Genomic DNA, 20,342 nt, shown 5'->3' with positions numbered 1-20,342 from the left:
CAAATCACATCAGGTTAACTAAGTTATTCTAGTTCCTCCCCCCCCCCCCCCCCGAATTGTAGAGCCCCATATAATCTAGGTACTAGGACCATTAAAGGAGAAGTCTTGTCTCAAAATCTGGAGCCGTGATCATGGCCTCATAACCTACTCCCTGGAGTTAGCCCAAAGCCTGTCTCTTTGATTTATTCTTCCTTCCTCACAGCATAATCACTATCCTATAACACATACATGAGGTGATTAAGACAAAACAAAACTGAAGCTGTGATTTTATTGATATAGGGAGCTCCCAGTGAGAAAACTTTGTCTTATGATACAAAAGACAAAAACCTCACTAAACTTTTGCATTTGTAGTTATTAGCCTACAATGTCATTATGTGTTTGGTCACATCATTTTTGTCTATATTCACTCAATGAGAAGTTTATTATGCGCAAGGACTTAGCTCAGTCACAGTGCTTCTTAGCACAAGGGTAATGCATAATAAATGTTGATTGATTACAAGGCACTAAACTAGGTGCTGTGGAGGAGACAAAGAATAAAGCATGGTACCTGCCCTCTATGACTTTATACTCTAATAGGAAAGATGATAGATATTTAAATACCTATGATAATAAATTTAAATAATGATAATAATGCGATAAATGCATGTAAGGGAGGTAAGAAGTGCCTTGTGTTCAGAGGAAGGGATTCAAAGAAAAAAACTACCAAACTTCTGGCTCAGGGAAGGCAATGGTATGGTGAAATTTGAGGTGGGTGGGACCTGCAGGATGAAAAAAAATTTAACAAGATAAAATGAGGGGACAGGCATTCCAGGAGGAGGGAACAACACTAACGAACAGTAGAGAGGAGGGAAAGTAGGGAGCTTATTTAGCTGAAAGATGTTATATACAGAATAGTAATGGTAAATAAAGCTGTGATGGTTGGTCACACAGACTGTTAGAGGTGAAAATGACTTTATATCTGGCCTCAAACACTTGACACTTACTAGCTGTGTGACCCTGGGCAAGTCATTTAACCCTCATTGCCCTGCAAAAAAAAAAAAGACTTTTGAAATTATAAGATTATAGATTTTAAGGCTAAAAGGGACCCTAGAGACTCTCTGTTACCTAATCCAACAGCAATTTTAAGATAAGAAACATCAATTTAAAGATGAGAAAACTAAGGCCCAAATATTTGAAGTAATAAAGTAAGTAATCTGCTGCCCACAGAGATACAGTGGAAAAACCAGGGCTAGAACTCAGTTTTCCTGGTTCCTAGGCTCATGCTCATACCAGTATACTGTATAACTGGAACCAGCCTGTGGAGAGTTAAGGAGTTTATACTTTCTTAGGGAATGAGAAGCCACTGAGGAGTGTGAGTGTGTGTTTGTGTGTGATAGAAATAATACTTGGTACTGTGCTATAAGAAACCTTATTTTGGAAGTATTATGCAGGATGTATTAGAAGAGAAATTTAGAGGTAAGTAGACCAATTAGAGACTATTAAAATAGTCTGGCCAAGAAGTATTGAGGGTCTAAACAGGGTAAGGTCAAGGCTATGGGAAGAAAAAGGAGAGAATTGATTCAGGACACATTTCAGAGATAAAATCCGCAGGGCTTGACATGACTGAAGGGGGTAGGGTGTGGCAGAAGATTGCTCATGGGAAACTTTCCTCTGTTTCTTCTATGATTCATTGCATATCTGAGCAATAATCATTTATTTACTATCAAACGACTTAGAGTTCAAAATTACTTTGGAGATCAACTCGTCCAATCACTCATTTTATAGATGAAGAAGCAGATTAGGTTCAAAGTGACATGATTCAGTCATCCAGGTAGAAAGCAGTAGAGACAAGGCATGTACTCCAGACCTCTAAGTATAAGAGTGCTGCTTACACTCTTGCTATAACTGGTCCACTTCCTTTCCTGGGCACACATTTTCTTGAAAATATCTTTTAATTTAAAAGAATAGGGGCAGCTAGGTGGCACAGTGGATAGAGCACCGGCCCTGGAGTCAGGAGTACCTGAGTTCAAATCCGACCTTAGACACTTGACACTTACTAGCTGTGTGACCCTGGGCAAGTCACTTAACCCCAATTGCCTCACCAAAAAACAAAACAAAAACAAAACAGACTTAAGGAGCAAAATAAAATTATCTGTCTACATTAGAATTTGCTTGGCACAGCGAAGATCTAACTATCCCTGGATCTCTAATACATAAGAACATTTTCCCCCACTGAAGTGCCTCACTTAGACTATACTCTCAGCTGTTTTATGATCCTTAGAATCTAGGGCTGATACTAGTTTAAATAAAAGTGGGTCCCTTAGCAAATTTCTATATAAAAAACCTGTATTTCCAGGGCAGCTAGGTAGCGCAGTGGATAGAGCACTGACCTTGGAGTCGGGAGTACCTGAGTTCAAATCCAGCCTCAGACACTTAACACTTACTAGCTGTGTGACCCTGGGCAAGTCACTTAACCCCAATTGCCTCACTAAAAAAAAAAAATTAAAAAACAAAAAAACCCAAAAAAACCCTGTATTTCCTGATGCTACGTTAGATCTTTTAAGGAACAAAAAGCCCTAATTCTTTTGACTTCAAGATCTTTAGGAATGGGGTCCACATTCACCTTAAATAAATTTTACAAATATTTACTGAATGTATATTGCATTCAAAGTCTTGAGCTAGGTGCCAAGGAATATGAAAATGAATAAGACTGCATTTCTGTCCTCATGAAGGACACTCTTTATTTTCCTGCAAATTTTTCCCTTTGAAATTCCTAGAATAGTGTATCATATGTTGTTGTTCTTGTTGTTTGTCTTTTGTTCTCCAAGAGAACCATGACATCAGGGTGATGTCATGAATTGCACTGAATTAGATTTTAAGTGAGGGAGGGCTGTGCAAAGTCACCAGCCTCACTCTCTCCTCCAGAACCATCTGGGTCAGATGGCAAGATGTACATCAGTACAGCTGGAGATGGCTCCAAATGTTTGGGGCAATTGGGGTTAAGTGATTTGCTCAGGGTCACACAGCTAGTAAATGTCTGAGGTGAGATTTGAACTCAGATCCTCCCAACTTCAGGGCCAGTGTTCTATCCACTGTGCCACCTAGCTGTCCCTGTGTCATACAGTAGGCATTGAATAAATATCATTTAACATTGCACTTCATTTTAGTAACAATGTTTCCTTAAGGATAGAATCATTATTTTTTGCTTTAATATTATTTGGGGGATAAAATAAAAAATTGCTCAAAATTTAGTTCAATTCAATTAATCAAATATTGAATCTTAAGTCTAATAGTTGATATACACAGACTTTCAGAAGCACAAGATTCCCAAAGAGTCCTAGAAATCCATTTGAGACTTACACAGCAGCAGCAGATGAGGACAATGGCAAAGGCCTGGAGAACTCCAGCTGTGCCCACCACCCATGTGAGGCGCAGAAAGAGGATCACCCCAAAAATATTCTGTAGACACGGGAGGTACACACCCATGAAAGTACCCATTTGGGGGCTCTAGAAAGAAAGATGTAGAGAAGTTAAATGTCTATTCAGGGGGAAAGGTGCTCTTCCTCCTTTAACGCCCAAGATATGTGGTCCTTACCCACCATCTTAATTCCAACAGCATAAATAATAGGATAAAGAGTTCCCTGGGAAGAATATACATAACCATATATATGTGAAACCCATACCTTACAGATGAAAGGTACCCTACCTTTTATTACACATAGGTACTTGGTCCCAAATAAAAATCTATAAGTTTTATCGATGGGTCCTCTATAATTTCACATCGCCTGCTTCTCAGAGCTATGCAGTTCCTCTCCAAACAGAGATCATCTCCATGTGATAATGGAATAATGACTCAGGTAGAAGGGCTCTTTGCCTTAGCACTACTTAATCTCCATTAGTATTTGGCAAGAAATCCTCAAAAGCAGCCAATAACATGAAGGTTTGGAGGCACTTCCTGTCTTCAGAGAGTTGAACAACAATATAAGTTAAGTTATGTGTTTTTCCATATTTTTATCTTAAGTGAAACTGATCGGTGGTTTTTTTTTTTTAAAGTCAGAGACAGATGATGTAATCTAACAAACCAGAAGTTATAAGATCTCTTCTCTTGTGCTGTCCTGATATTTTTTCCCTTTCCTATAGTCTTTTACACACTTGTTACATCCTGGGGCCTCACCTTGGTGGGCTTCTTTTTCCCTTCTGTAATGTTCTCTGCTTCTTCGTGCTCCTTTGCTCCTTGTGTCAAATTAGTATAATTAGCCATTCGGTTAAGCAGTGAAGACACTTTTGGCCTAGTGTCCATTTCTTCCTACCATGTCAGGAAAAAGGAAGAAATAAGTAATTAGGAATAGTGATAAGCATCTAAGTGAATAGCAGAGTAACACAAGGCATAGAAAACTATAGATTAAGAAAATACTTCATAGATTATTCCAAAAAGTTTACCTTTTCCCTTGTTCAACAGACAGAATACCACAAATTCAAATCAGATAACATGAATGTAAGTAGCATATTTTTAAAGGAAGACTAAATCAAATTTATTTTATGATGGCCTTTCTCCTTAGCCTATAGCCTGGAAAAAAATCATGTTAGATATCTATGACAGATTATGGCCTAGTAAGAATATTAAAAACATGACTGGTTGCTAATGCTCTTGGCAAGCAGACTAGACCTAGCCATCACTTTGAAAGAGTAGGTCTGTGAAAAGGGTTTTTGGCTGATTTTGCTTTTCTTAAAACCTCACTCTGTCTCCTGACAGTGGTTGAGAGGAGATGGTCCTTTACAGAAAGCAGCATTGAGACAGCAGTTGTCAAATTGCTCAGTCAGCCAAGTGCACTGTTGGCTTGTATCTAGGACAGAGCTCTACAGAGCCTTTCAGAATTAACTTTGTTGTCTTCTCTGGGAAATAGATAGATGACTAGATTAGAATTAGAAGCATAAGTCTACTTTCTATAATGATCTTTTTCTTATGTTCCTGAAACAGGCTTTCAAACTGACACAAATTGTGTTGTTTTATACACAGGAGGAGGAGAGATGGCACAGTATAGAGGGCTGACTTCTAAGTGAGGAAGACCTGTGTCCATGTCCTGTACTGGTTACATACATAACCATAGGCAAGTCACTTTAGGGGACTCAGGGAGTCCCCTAAAGACTAACAATTAAAGATAAACTGCTGATTTATGAAATCAGGTGAAAGAAATTTTCATCCTGTGAGTTCCATATATTAATGAAATCTATATACCGATGAAAGTTATTGACCCCAACCCCACAAAAAGTACTATTGAGAGAGTCCCAGATCAACCATTTTGGTACTAACTGATCATTATCATAACATTCATACTTGAGATTTCAGGATTTTTTTTAACTCTTCGAGTAGAAAGTTGGCTAAATCAACTACTCATTTAAGTTAGACTATATGGTGTATAAAATTATTAACTATAATGATGTCTTAAAACATTAATCAACCACTATTTTATTAAATAATATCACTAAATTATGCAGCTATCATTATTTATTGACAATTAATGGGATAGAAAATACTAGAGAATTCTTGCCAGTATTCTCATAGAAGACCCATAACTGACTGCACAACAATTTCCATCTCTAGTTTTCTCTCAACTATTACCTCAAAAAGTGCCAGGTTTCTGTCAAAATATTCATCCCCCTCTTCAAAATTGGAGTTGTTGAGATAAGCATTTCGAGCTTTCTTATGCCCATCATCTGTTTTAAAGGGGAAAAAAAAAAAGGTGAAGAAAACAATGAATTTCTTAGTGGGATTCAAGTTCCATGGGCATACGCTGGCCAGTTAGTGTACTTGCTGTGACATATAACATGTATTTCCTAGTAAGAAACAGTGGTGAGCAAGTTTTTATTTAAGGATGCTGAAGATCAAAGAACAAGATTTTCCCTTGAATACTGGTAGTACATAAGAATCTGAGCAGTACTGAACATAAATAATTCCAATGATTCTTCAGGCATCTGCTGTTCGGAAGACCCTCAGATGATGAAATCTCAGACATCATCTAGTCACCTGTACGAGTAATAACAACCACCACCCCACATTACAAAGTGCTTTCTTCACAATAGTCCTATCAGTTTGTTAGTTCAAGTATTATCCCCATTCTTGAAGGGAAGGTGAAGGAAAGGAATAAGTATTTTATATAGCACCCACTATATGCTCATCTCCTTTGATCCTTTAAAATAGCCCTGGGTGGTACCATCAGGTATTTCCCCTAATTTTGCAGAGGATGCTACTGAGCCTTAAAGGGATCTGCCCACAGTAACACTGATACCAAGTGCAGGCTCTTTTTACTTGTTTTGAGGTTCTTCCCATATTCTTTTTTATTCCATGCTGAAATGGAAGATTTTCTCACACAGCCAGCTTAAATGCCAGTCTGTTTATACTTCTGTACCAATGACTTTGGCCAAACTGCTACATCTTTAGTTAATAAGATATTATGTACATTTTGCCACTGAGCTATGGAAGAAAATCAGCCCTAGTATTAGGCTAACAGCTCTGTTCAAGGTTACTCATGTTACCAGTCCCTAGTGTTCAACAACTTTCTAAAATGTTTGCCTGCAGGATAAAGTTCAAACACCTCAATTTTGCCATTCTTTAATCTTTATACACTGTATTTTCTCACCTAAACCAACTTCCCCTTTAATCTTTTACTTCCATCAGTATATGTCTCATTCTCCTATTCTATCCTATTTCCTCCAACAGATTGTCCCCTTTTAAATCACCATGCTCACTTAACTTCAATCTCTTTCTGTCTATTGCTGCTTCCCTACTGCCTACAAACATACCCATGTCTCCGATATCTTCAAAAAAATCCCTCCCTTGATGCTTCCATCCCTATCATGCTCTAACTCTTCTCTTCGTAGCAAAACTTGAAAAGGACATCTACAACTGATGAATCCACTTCCTCTCCTCTCACTCTCCTTAAACCCTTTAAGTCTGGCTTCTGATCTCACCATTCCACCAAAACTGTTCTCTCCAAAGTTACCCAGTGATCTACTAAGTGCCAAATCCAGTGGCCTTTTCTCAGCCCTCATTCTCCTTAAACTTTCTGAAGCCTTTGACCAGGTCAATCACCCTCTATTTTCTTTGATACTTTCTTCTCTCCAGGTTTTAAAGAAATCACTCTCCTGGTTCTCTTAGTCCCTTTCTGAGCTCTCCTTCTCAGTCTCTTTGTTGATTTCTCATCCAGTTCATAATCCACAGGGTTCTATCCTGGGCTCTCTTCTTTTCTTCCTTTATACTACTTCATCAGCTCCCATGGACTTAATTATCATCTCTGCTGATGATTCTCAAATCTACCTATCTAGCCCTATTCTCCAGTTTCACAACTCCAAATGCCTTTCAGACACCTCAAACTGGATTCCAGGAGACATCTTAAACTCAACATGTCCAAAGAAGAACTCATTATCTTTCCCCCTAAACCCTCTCTCTCTTCCAAACCTCCTATTACTTTGAAGAGCACCACCATCCTCCCAGTGCCCTAGGCTCCTAGGTGACCTAGGAGTCATCCTGGACACTTCATTATCTCTCACCCTCCATATCCAAGCTATTGCCAAGACCTGTCAATTTTACCTTTGCAATATCTCTTGTATATGCCCCCTTCTTTTCTCTTACATTGCCACCACCCTAGTGCTAGCCCGGATCAACTCATGCCTGGACTAGTGCAATAGCCTGCCAATAGGTCAGCCTGCCTCTCTCCCTATTCCAGTCTATCTTCTATTTAGCCACTAAAATGATTTTCCTAAAGTACAAGTCTGGTCCCTACTCAATAAACTCAATTGGTTCCCTATTGCCTCCAGGATCACAAACAAAATGCTTTGTTTGGCATTCAAAGCTCTTTATAACCTAGCCCCCACCACTACCTTTCTAGTCTTTTACACTTTATGCCATTCCCCTCAATACTCTTTGAACCAGTGAAACTGGCCTAGTTATTCCATGAACAAGACACTCCATCTCTTGCCTCTGGGCATTTTCTCTGGCTGTCCCCCATGCCTGGAATGTTCTTCCTCCTCATCTCCCCATCCTGGCTTCTCTGGCTTCCTTCAAATCCCAACTAAAATCCCACGTTTTACAGGAAGCATTTCCTAATTTCTCTTAATTCTAGTGCCTTCCCTCTGTTATTCCTCACCCCCCCCCCCCCATTTATCCCATAATCTCATATGTAAATAATTGTTTGTTTGTTCTCTTCTCCATTAGAATGTAAAATCCCTGAGGGCAGGGACTGCCATTTGCCTTTCTTTGTATGCCCAGGGAGCACAGTGCCTGGTACATAGTAGGCAGAGATGAGGAGGGAGAGCGTTCCAGGCTTGGATTATAGCCAGAGAAAATGCCTGACGGTGGGAAAAATATTAATGATGGGGATTAAAGTTAAAAGAGTGTCATGTCTACAGGTTTTTCCTTCCTCTTTTTGGAGAGCTGGTTGTTAAACATTTACCAGCACATCTCTGCTCTGATTTGCCTAGGTTAGACAAAAGGATAAGCAAGTAAAGCAGGCATGGAGTAGCAAGCAGTAGGGGAGGTATTCAGGGATATGTTTCCAAGTGGAATCAGGAGGATATTCCCAACCTCTGACTCTAAAAAGCAAGTATGGAGATGGTATCTACAACCAGTGCTATTTATATACTTATATACTTGCACATATGTGTATACTATGTACATATGAATGTGAGTTAATATAAATGAATAGCCACATATTATAAGCTTCATAAAAATGTGACTCTTAGAATCAGACTCCCTCCCTCACAGCCTACATATCTGTAGTACAATATGCATACTAAAATAATATGGACATATGTGCATAAATGAAATATATATTCATAGAAATTTATCTATTTGCATAAATATATGAAATAGAAAGAGTTCTGACTTAAAGAAGACCTGAGGGCAAATGGCAGTTTTGATATTGTGACTATGGGCAAGGCACTTCTCACCTCCAGTTTCCTCATCTGTAAACTAGGGATGTCATAACACTTGTACTCCTGTTCTATCTCGACCGAATTCCTCCTCTGTTAAGCAAAGGCATTGGATTCTGAAGTCTCTTGAAGCTCTAAATCTATGATCCTATAATAAATGTAAATTATAATTATTTTTTATAGTTTACAATTTATTTCCTCACAACTATCCTATGAGGTAGGAAGTGAAAATATTATTTACATTTTACAGATGAAGAATAGCATCAGGCAATAAGTTTTGCAGAGCAGATTCCAACTTTCCTAGGTGTGGCCATGTCAGTTGCCAATTCAGTAAACTCCAGTGGCTCCCTATCACCTCTGAGATCAATATGAAATCCTCTGTTTGGCTTCCAAAGGCCTTCATAAGCTGGGCCCTCTTATCTTTCCAGACCTTCTTCCCCTACAAATACTCTGTGATGAAGTGACACTGGCCCTCTCGCTGTTCCTTGAACAAAACCTTCCATCTTCCAACTCTGGGCATTTCCATTGACTATGCCCCCATCCTTGGAACTCTTTCCTTTCTCATCTTCACCTCCTGGATTCCCTGGCTTCCTTCAAAACCTAGCTAAAATCACATCTGGGCAGTGAGGTGGTACAGTGGATAGAGCACTGGCCCTGGAGTCAGGAAGAGCTGCATTCAAATTTGGTCTCAGACACTTGACACTTACTAGCTGTGTGACCCTTGGCAAGTCACTGAATCCGGTTTACCTCAAACATCTGGGGCCATCTCCAGTTGTCCTGATCTATATCTTGCCACTGGACCCAGATGGCTCTGTTGGAGACAGTGAGGCTGGTGACTCTGCACAGCCTTTACTCACTTAAATCCAATTCACTGCAAGTCATGACATCACCTCTCAATGTCATGATCCTCTTTGAGAATGAAGGGCAAACAATAAAACAAAATCCCACCTGTACAGGAAGCTTTTCTTGATCCCCTGTAATGCTAGTGTCTTCCCTTTGTTGATTATCCCCAATTTATATCCTGCATGTATCTTTTTTTGTACATAGTTGTTTGCATGTTGTCTCCTTTATGAGACTGTGAGCTCCTTAAGAGCAGAGACCATCTTTTGCCTTTTAATAAACGCTTGCTGACTTGACTTTTCTACCACAGGAGGACGTATCTCACTCTTATGAAAAATTTAAAGGTATATGTTAAAATAAACTGGAATGAGTGAAATCTGGAGACTATTTCATTCTACATCTCTTTTCACTCTTCTGGTATTTTGTGTCTCATCTATTTTCTTTTCCACTTTTTTTTTTCTATCTAGAAACAAGCATATCATTAGATTATGGACTAGAAGGGACTTTGAAGTCCATTCCCCTGCACTTTACACATGAAGAAACAGAGGTTCAGAGAGATGAAACCAGTTGCCCAAGTTCACACAGCAGAACCAGGATTTGAACCAAGGTCTTCTGATTCCAAATCCTGTTCCTTTCTATGGGACCACAGTACTCCTCTAAGGTCAAATACAGTGAATACAATATGAGGTAGGATAGGAATCCCTTTAGAAAAAAACCCCTCTGAAGTGTATATCATTCCCATGGAATATCATTAGACCATTAAAAATGACAAATATGAAGAATATAAAGAAAAATGGAAAGACAGATATGAAATGATAGAGAGCAAAGAAAGCAGGAATAAAAGAACATGACACAGTGTACCGACAGATCAGATGAACAACAAAACTTGAGTACAAAAACAGAAAAAGGACAGTAAAAAATGCTGTAATTATTCTGTTAGAGTTTATATTATTTTAAAAATATAAATATTTCTTGGGGAGGCTAGTTGGCGCAGTGGATAAAGCACTGGCCCTGGATTCAGGAGTACCTGAGTTCAAATTTGGCCTCAGACACTTGACACTTACTAGCTGTGTGACCCTGGGCAAGTCACTTAACCCCCATTGCCCCGCAAAAAACCCAAAAAAAACCCCAAACCCCCAAAACCAAAACAAATGTTGAAAATTTAAAAAAAAAGAAATTAAAAATATAAATATTTCTCACTGTAGGTAGATATGGCAGAGCTGATCTGGTCAGGTTGGTCATATGGTCATTTTCAAAGGTTTTAGAAATATTTTCTTTCCATTTTAAAGCTAGAAAAGTGAAGTAGCAGAAGAAGTGTTTAAGAGCCTTGTTTAATGTCTAAGACCAGCCACAGAAGAAGGTGGGGGGCAGTAGCATTTTACTGAAATTATTGTAGACAGAAAGTTATCTTCTCCCCTACCCTATTTATCTACTGGTAACAGAACCTGAGCATCATTATATCATCCATCTATTCTTCTATTTATATCTATCTGTAGATATACAGTCATACCTCGTTTTATTGTGCTTCAAAGATACTGCATCTTTTACAAATTGAAGGTTTGTGGCAATCCTGCATTGTGTAAGTCTACCAGTGCTATTTTCCCAAAACATGTGTTCACATTGTGTCTCTGTCACATTTTCGTAATTCTCATATTTCAAACATTGTCATCATTATTATATTTATTATAGTGATCTGTGATCAGTGATCTTTGATATTACTCTTGTTAATTGTTTTGGGGTGCCACCAATTGCATACATATAAGATGGTGAACTTAATTGACAAATATTGTGTGTGTCTTGACTATTCTGCTGATAGGTCATTCTCCTGTCCCTCTCCTTCTCCTCAAGCCTTCCTTAGACACAACAATATTGAAATTAGGCCAATTAATAACCCTACAATTTCCTCAAAGTGTTCAAGTAAAAGGAAAAGTCAACTAAGGTAAACTTCATTACTGTCTTATTTTAAGAAATTGCCTTCAGCAACTACTACCCTGATCAGTCAATAGTCATCAGCACTGGGGTAAGACCCTCCACTAGCAAAAAGATTGATTCGTTGAAGGCCCAGATGATGATTAGCATTTGTTTTAGCAATAAAATATTTTAAAATTAAGTTATATAAATTTTTAAACATAATACGATTGCACACTTAATAGACTACAACATAGTATAAACATAGCTTTTATATGCACTGGGACACCAAAAAATTCACATCGTTCACTTTACTACAATATTCGCTTTACTGCAGTGGTCTAGAACCAAACCTACACTATTTCCAAGATATGCCTATGTGTGTGGATATCTCTGTCTGTCTATCAGTCTATATAGCTATTTCTATAGATAGCTATGTCTAGATATCTCTCTATTGTTTAGATCTCTCTATAAAGATAGATTGATATATAGATATCTCTCTACAGATATAGAGATTTATATTGACATATAAATATAGATATAATATAGATTAGATAGAGTTAGAGAGAGAGATATCTAAGGGTTCTATAAAAATGTCCTGTCTTTTTTCTCCTACATCTTGAAGTAGCACCTGCCCTTTGCCTGCCTAAGCAATCATCATACTTCCCATTTTCAATTTTGTCACTTATTATGCATAATTTAAATAGAAGTATTGCTATGTCTTTGATATAATTTTTCAAAGGCTTCTTGTTTCATTGTAAGCAATTTTACATTGTTGTAAGGTCACCATTCCTTTCACCCTCTCCAACAACAACAACAACAACAACAACAACAACAACAACAAAACATGTTCCCATTAAGGCAATTTTAGAGCAACGATGAGCATGTGGCTGATTTCAAATGAACCCAAACATTATTTTCTACCATGTCTCTAAAGAAAAACAGAAAATGGCCTTTGTGAAATGAAAAGAGGTCTATAATTTTTTTTTAAGTCCCGATCAATCACTGAGGGACAAAGAGTTCAACAAAAGCAGCATAGTGGAGTAGAAAGAGCACTGGATTTGACGTCAAAGGACCTAGGTTAAAAGCTTGCTTACTGTATGATCTTAAGCAATTTCTCTGAGCCTCAGTTCATCATCAGTAAAATGAGAGAGTTGGGCTGGATGGGGTCTGGAGCCCCTTCTAGCTCTAGAATACTAGAATTTGAATGGCAGCCCCTTTCAAAAATATGTATCTTAGGTATAGAAAGATAGTAGGAAGTGGTCAAAAATAGTCTGTACCTCTAGAAACATATGGCAATTCCATTTTATCGTTTTATCTTCCTTCCTTACCCAGCTAGTATTTGGGCTGTTTAAAAAGACATGATTATATATTAAATTAAATAGGAAAACTATTGAGTCCATTGTCTAATGTAACAATTTTAGAAACGTTCCTTAAAGCCCCACTCCCTAATCCTCAGCAATCGTCTTGGCTCAGAATCACTTAACTTGTACTTTTAGCTGTCTTGGTATAGACCTTGTTGGCTAGGAAATGCTTCTTAAAATGATCTTAACCAAAATCAGCCTAAACTATAACTTCTTCCTTTTGAAACTTCACTCTGCTTGCTACATATTTCTGTATGTGATAATACTGGTAGCTTTACTCTTTCATCTTTTGAGTTTTCCCTCAGCCCATCCCTAGGACTTGTAGAAGAGGCCCGGTGAGTCACCGAAGAGGGGAAACAGGACCTTACTACTGCTAACCCAATAGACAAGGAATAGGTACAGTGCCTCAAACACCAATGGTGCAATAGTTACAGGGAAAAGACTGTACCTTGTTTTTTTTAAAAAAAAAAAAAAAGAAGGAATGAAAGGGACTATTATAAATATAATTCAATATGTGATGTTTAACAAGTGAACTGGTTCTTTATCTAACAGGACTAAATTACCTCCAAATAGTAACATCACAGACAGCTACTAAGAGTTATATTGCCAATTACTAGGGCCCCTTTAGGGAGAAAACACTAGGATAAATGAAAAGCATAACAATAATTACCATTAATTTTTCTCTAGCAACTGTTACTGCTGATTTCATAGTTCTTTAAAAAATTATTCTCTTAGGGATTAAGATCCTAAAGCTGAAACAATTCTTCCCAAGGCAAAGAGTAAGGGGAAAGAATACAGTAATCACACCACATTAGCCCCACTCTCAGAGTCATTACAGGGAAGAGGATAGTCTACCCCAGCAAACACAGGTGAGTTATTCAGAGTGGTGGGATGGAATTACCTGGGAACTGGCCAGAAAACTGATTAAAATGCTCAAAATGGTTAGGAGTTTTATGCAATTGTTACTAACCAAAAGTAATTAATGTCTGGGGTTACTCTTTCATAGGAAAGGCAGTATCACCTGCACATTTAGCCAGCACTAAGGAAACAGAAAATGCTCCTAACACACACACACACACACACACACACACACACACACACACACGCACACACACATGCACAGGTTTGTCTGCAGTTTTCCTAATATCACGCACCAGTGGTGTATAAGCCATTGTGCCTATTCCCGTCTACTGGGTTAGCAGTAGTAAAGTCCTGTTTCCCCCCTTCAGTGTGCCTTCATTTTATATTTACTATGAAACTAATTTAAGCTATTCCTTGAAAAGACTTTAATGGTTTTATGTTCCAGAGATAGAGGCAATATGAAGGCTAGTTTGTAAATATGGAGAAACCTTAGGATAAAATAGAAAAAAAAGAACCATTCTTATATTGAAAAATTAAAACCTGCAAGTATTGTGATATATATGTATATATATATGTATATATATACACACACATGTATGTGTATATATATACACACACATGTGGTTCTTGACACATAAGTACCTGTTGACTGATACTTAGTTTTTTAGAGGAAAAATATTGTAAACATTAACCTTTTCTCATAGAACCCCTGCCCTGTCATATGGAACATTAGATTTCTAAATACCATCATTTGGGAATTGCTGCAGAGTAAGAATCTCAAGGGACATAATGAAAAAAATCAGGAAGAAAGGAGGTTTATCAATACTGGATCTCTTACAATACTTAAAATAATTCAGAAATAATCAGAATGATTTGATACAGGTAAAAAAATGTGAGAGGTCACCAGTGGAATGTATTAAATATACAACATACAGAAGAAAACAAAGCTAGTGTTTAATAAACTCATACTACTGGGTTAAGGACTCATTATCTGACAAAAACTGCTTGAAAAACCGGAAAGCAGTTTGGCAGATACCAGGTTTAGAAGGAAAGCTTATGCTATGTACTAACTAAGTTCCAAATGGATATATGGAAAGTATTATAAATCACTTCCCAGTAGATAAAGGGGCAATGGATTTAACTTATAGTTTTTTGTTTTGTTTTGTTTTGTTTTGGCAGGGCAATTAGGGCTAAGTGACTTGCCCAGGGTCACATAGCTAGTAAGTGTCTGAGGCCGGATTTGAACTCAGGTACTCCTGACTCCAGGGCCAGTGCTCTATCCACTGCGCCATCTAGCTGCCCCTAACTTATAGTTTTTAAAGGAAGAAATCCAAGCTATCAATAACCATGTGGAAAAAATACTCCAAATAATAATTAGAGAAATGCAAATTAAAGCAAACTCTGATGTTCTACATAGCAGACTGGCAAAGTTGATGAAAAAAAGAAAATGACAAAAGTTAGAGGGTTTGTGGGAAAAAGCCACATTAATACACTGTGCTCCTCTGAATTGGTCTGGTTATTCTGGAAAGCAATTTGGAACTATAATTTAAAAGTTACTAAACTGTACATACTCTTTGACCCAGATATCCACTACCAGGCAATAGCCTAAAGAGATCAAAGAAATGGGAAAAGGACTCATGCTTACAAAAATATTTATGGCAGCTTTTTCATTACTGGCAAAGAACTGCAAACTAAGGGGGCTCTCAACAATTGGGGAATGGCTGAACAAATTATGATATATAAATGTAATGGAATACTATCACATCATAAAAAATGAAGAAAAGGGATAGTTTCAGGAAAATCTGGGAAGACTTGTATAAATTGACAGAGAAGTGAGCAGAACTAGAACAATTTATACAATAAATGCAATACAGTGACCCACTACAATTTGGGGAGGGCGGGATAACAATGTATTTAGCTACTCATTTCCTGAAAGAAAGGTGATGGACTCAAAATGCAAAAGGAGACACATTTTTTGGACATGCCATTTTTGTGTTGCTTGACTATAAAACAAGGGTTTGGGTTTTTCTTTTCTTTTTTTCCCAAATGATTGGGGCAGGGGTGAGAGGAGAGAAAAGATTTTTAAAAATTGAAATTATTTCCAAAATTAAAATTTTGAAAAAGAATACCATTTGAGAGATATTGCCCTAGAGATACCACCATACTTATATGTAGAGTTTTACAATTTTCAAAATACTTAGAATCTATTATCTTATTGGATCCTTAGAAATATCCTGTGGAGTAGGCAGGGCAAAATAGTATTGTCCCCATCTTAAAGACAGATAGCCTAAGGCTCTGAGGGGAGAAGACACTAAAGTTAAATGACTAATAAACAGTAGAACCAGGATTGAAACTCAAGTCTTCTGACTCTTAATTCAGTGCTAGGAAGGGAGATGGTGCCAAATTTTTAAAGTCCAGAGATATGTTTAAATCAATTTGTATGGCATTTACACTCAGGAATGTGTTTCCTGAATGAAAAGAAAATAAGGCACTAGTATCTTAGTTTTTACATCAATTTCTGAAGCTTTTTAAATAGAAGTAAAGACTATATCAGCTATGTCCTCTACTTTGACACTTTTTTAACGTACCTAACCCAACCTTTCTCTGTGAATCTCCAAAAAGGTACCAGTTCTGGGATCCCACAAATATTCCCCAATTTCAGATACTTTCTTTAAATACAATGGGATGATGAGAAAATTAATTCACCACCACATCATGCTTGGAAGCATAAATAGCTATGGGTTGCTTAAGATGATGTTATTTATAAAATACTTTGAAATATTAAAATGAAAGTATCCAAAACAACAACAATATACTCACCAATATAGTCACAGGCTAAGGCAGTTAGTTGCAAAGTTCAGGATATAATGCAGTACCTGTCTTCTCCCTATTCTATTTAGTACAACGAACAATAGACTCCTTTTAGGATTATATTAAAACAAAGCAATTCTGACTCCCACAATTTTCTCTCTAACTATAGACTCTGGAAAAAGATCACTAAACGGGTTTTCTAAATATAGACAAACTGAGCCTTAACCAAGGTGCAGGATGATCTCCAAAAGCCCTTCCTAAATTATGGCTATGGAAGGTGGAAGAAAGATGGAAATGGTGAGAAAGGAAAAAAAGAAAGAAAAAAGATTTAGTGAGGGAACTCAATTCAGAAGGTCTCAAATGTCCAGGTTAGTACAGGCAGGGAGGACCATAGAGAAAAGCTGGTCCCCCTCAGCAATACTGTACCTAGCAGCTGGCTGTGTTCTCCTGTGATGGAGTTCTGACTCGGGTCTGAAAAACAAACAATCAAAAAGAAAAGGAAAAATGAATGACAAAAAGAAAACAAGGAAATGAGCAAATGTTAAAAACCTCCCCCAAAATACATTAACAAAATAAAAGTAAAGCAAAATCATGAAAAAATCTGAATGTAACTACTGTCTCTCAGTTAAAAAAGAAACAAAAAATGAGTTACAATTAAAAATAAATCACTACGGAGGATATGAAAAAATATCTTTCCCAAGAAGAATTTCAAGCTACAAATGAACATATGAAAACACGCTTCAAAAATGCATATTTAAAAATCCATTGTTTCAATTTCACATCTTGCAAAATGGCAAAGATGGCAAAATCCAGCAACTTTCAATGTTTTATTCCCAATTTTTATTAAATTAACAAACATCAACAAACATGAACATTTCCACACACAAAGAACAGAAAGAGGGTTGAATATGAAAACATGAATCTCTATTGTTTATTAAAAATCTAGGTGGGGCAGTAGATAAAGCACCAGCCCTGGATTCAGGAGGACCTGAGTTCAAATCCAGCCTCAGACACTTGACACTTACTAGCTGTGTGACCCTGGACAAGTCACTTATCCCTCATTGCCCCCCAAAACCAAAAATCTATCACTAACCTCCTACTCCCCCAATTCTTCCCCTCCAAAATAAAAGCCTTACTTTGTAACAAATATATTCAAACAAGACAAATTTACATACTGGTTATATGTTGAAAAGTTATGTCTCAATCTATACCTATAATCCATTAACTTTCTGCCCAGAGAGGGGATGCTTGCTTCATCATCATGTCTTCTGAAGTCATGACTGGACACTGTACAAATTGTTCTCCTGATTTTGTTTGCTTCACCCTGTATCTATTTATAACTCTTCCCAGGTTTCTCTAAATCCTAGCCTTTGGTCATTCTTGAAGTGAAATAATACTCTATTAATGCATCACAGTTTGTTCAGACATCCACTAATAGATGGGCACCCACTTTGTTTTGATTTTTTTAACACCACAAAAACCTGCTATAAATATTTTTTTACATATTGGTCCTTTCCTTCTGTCTTTCATCTCTTTGGAGCATATGTCCACTAGTTGGTTACTGAGTTAAAGGGAATACACAGATTAATGGCTTTTTGTATACAGTTCCAAGTGGTTTTCCAGAATGGCTTACCCAAACATTTACAGTTACACCAATAGTGTATTAGTGTGCCTTCACTCTCACTGGCACTCTAATAATTGCCATTCCTCTTTTAGTCATCTTTGGCAATCTGATGAGTGTGAAGCACAACCTCAGAATCATTTTAATTTGCATTTCCATTGCCATTAGTAATTTGGAACATTTTTCATATACCTGTTGATATCTTGCATTTCTTTTCTCAAGAACTCCTTTGATCTATTAAGGAATATCTTTTGCTTATACATCTGTAGCAATTGGGAACAGTGTTGGAGGGGCACACTAATCTATTTGGAATCATGCAAGAGGAGTGACTAAATTGTCTGTACACTATGACCCATCCCTCCAAATCTCACTATTGGGCATTCACCTCTAGTGAGTTAAAGGTAGAAACAAAATTTCAATATGTACCAGCATATTCATAGTAGCACTCTCTATAGTGGCAAAGAATTAGAAATAAAGTGAGCTCAAATAGACAGTGCAGAAAAATCTATGGCATGTGAATGTACCAGTGAAAAGTTACTGTTCTATAAGAAGTGACAAATAGGAAGGAGTTCAGAGAAACATGGGAAGACTTGTATGAACTATTGCATAGTGAACTAAGCAGTATCCAAAGAACACAAAGAATAACTACAACAATATAAATGAAAAGATCACTAATAGGAAAACAAAATCTGACTTATTTTTAAGGTTTTTTAAAAAGGCAATTTTATCTGCATGACATATCACTTTCATTTCCAAGTATATCCCTTCTAATTAGGGAACCACTCTTTGCAAAAAAAAAAAAAAAAAAAGGTAAAAAAGAGACAAAAATAATTTCAGCAAAACTGATCAAGTTCTTGCTTTTATCTACCAGTACATGAAGTGTTTGACATCTTTGTTCCTCACCTCTACAAAGAAGTGAGAAGGATAAATTTTCTTAGCTCTTTTCCAGAGCCAAACCTGGATGATGATTATAATTACACAGCACTCAATTTTGCCTTTTTTGTTCTTTCCATTTACAGTGCTGTAGTTAAAGTGTAGGTTGTTTTCTTGGTTCTATATAATTCATTCCAAATGTCTTTCCATGCTTTTCTGAATTCTTTTTATTTGTCTTTGCTTGTGGCGTTCAATTACATTCATATGAGAAGATACCTCCTTCTGCTCCTTTGCAGAGATCAGATTTACAAGTATGGAACAATGATTGAAATGGTCAATTTTTTTTGAAGGTCTTCATCAGGTTTAAATAATTTTTTCTTTTAAAATATTCTTAGTTTTAAGAGAAGGCTTTGGGGAGAGAAGAGGGGAAGAAATATGGGGGAAATCTATGTGACGTAAAAACAAAAGATAGAAAAACTATTAAAAAATAAAATAAAATGACAATTAGATAATTGGTGATGACAATATCTAATAACTGTCATTTATATTTCACTTGAAAGCTTACAAGGCACTTTCCTTATAAGTCTGTGAGGCAGGCAATCCAAGGATTGTTCCCATTTTACAGATGAGAGAACTGAAGCTCAACGAGGTTGACTGATTCATCCATGGGCACACAGCCAGTTAATGTGTGAGCTAAGATTCCAGCCCAGGCTTATAGACGCCAAGTCTTGTACTTTTCAAACCATACCACACCATGCTGCCTTTGAATGTAATATAGTGATGGCACTAAACCAAGGCCCTAATGCAACAGATATTAAAAATCACAATCAATGTAATTCACCAGTCACCTCTTTGGCGGTCTTAATTAATTTAAAGTTATAATATTAAAGCTAACCAGTCAGACTTGCACTTTCTGAAAGATAACAACTATTGAGGTACCAACTGGGGCAGGGCACTAGCTACCCAGATACACCTGAGGGCTAAATCCTATATTATTTTCTTGAGAAACCTCAACAATCCTTTTTATTGGTACTAGGATTATCATAAATTAAAATCAACACTCAAAAAGGAGAGTGGGTAAAAGAAACAACATACTTAATCATAAACTATCAGCAGAAAGAGTTATCTGAGGTATTTTATACATGCTCTTATACTAA

The 20,342-nt window shown here is 37.1% G+C and overlaps 1 protein-coding gene across 2 annotated transcripts in view; it reads right to left on the bottom strand.

Annotated features, from left to right (window-relative positions):
* SLC12A6 (solute carrier family 12 member 6) overlaps positions 1–20,342 on the bottom strand; it is a 99,708-nt gene that overhangs the window by 26,547 nt on the left and 52,819 nt on the right. Inside the window, exons 2-5 of one of the 2 annotated variants that reach the window (XM_043980777.1) lie at positions 17,118–17,162; positions 5,600–5,694; positions 4,154–4,285; positions 3,340–3,486 (exon numbers count right to left, since the gene is read on the bottom strand). In XM_043980777.1, coding sequence (XP_043836712.1) covers positions 3,340–3,486; positions 4,154–4,285; positions 5,600–5,694; positions 17,118–17,162 — 419 coding nt within the window. The remainder of the gene's footprint in view (positions 1–3,339; positions 3,487–4,153; positions 4,286–5,599; positions 5,695–17,117; positions 17,163–20,342) is intronic. The other variant, XM_043980778.1, reaches the window with a different exon arrangement.

The sequence above is a fragment of the Dromiciops gliroides genome, chromosome 2 (assembly GCF_019393635.1).
Source record: "Dromiciops gliroides isolate mDroGli1 chromosome 2, mDroGli1.pri, whole genome shotgun sequence".
Taxonomy (NCBI): Eukaryota; Metazoa; Chordata; class Mammalia; order Microbiotheria; family Microbiotheriidae; genus Dromiciops; species Dromiciops gliroides.
Note: the sequence above shows the minus strand (reverse complement) of the source record. Positions and strands in the feature narration are given on the sequence as shown.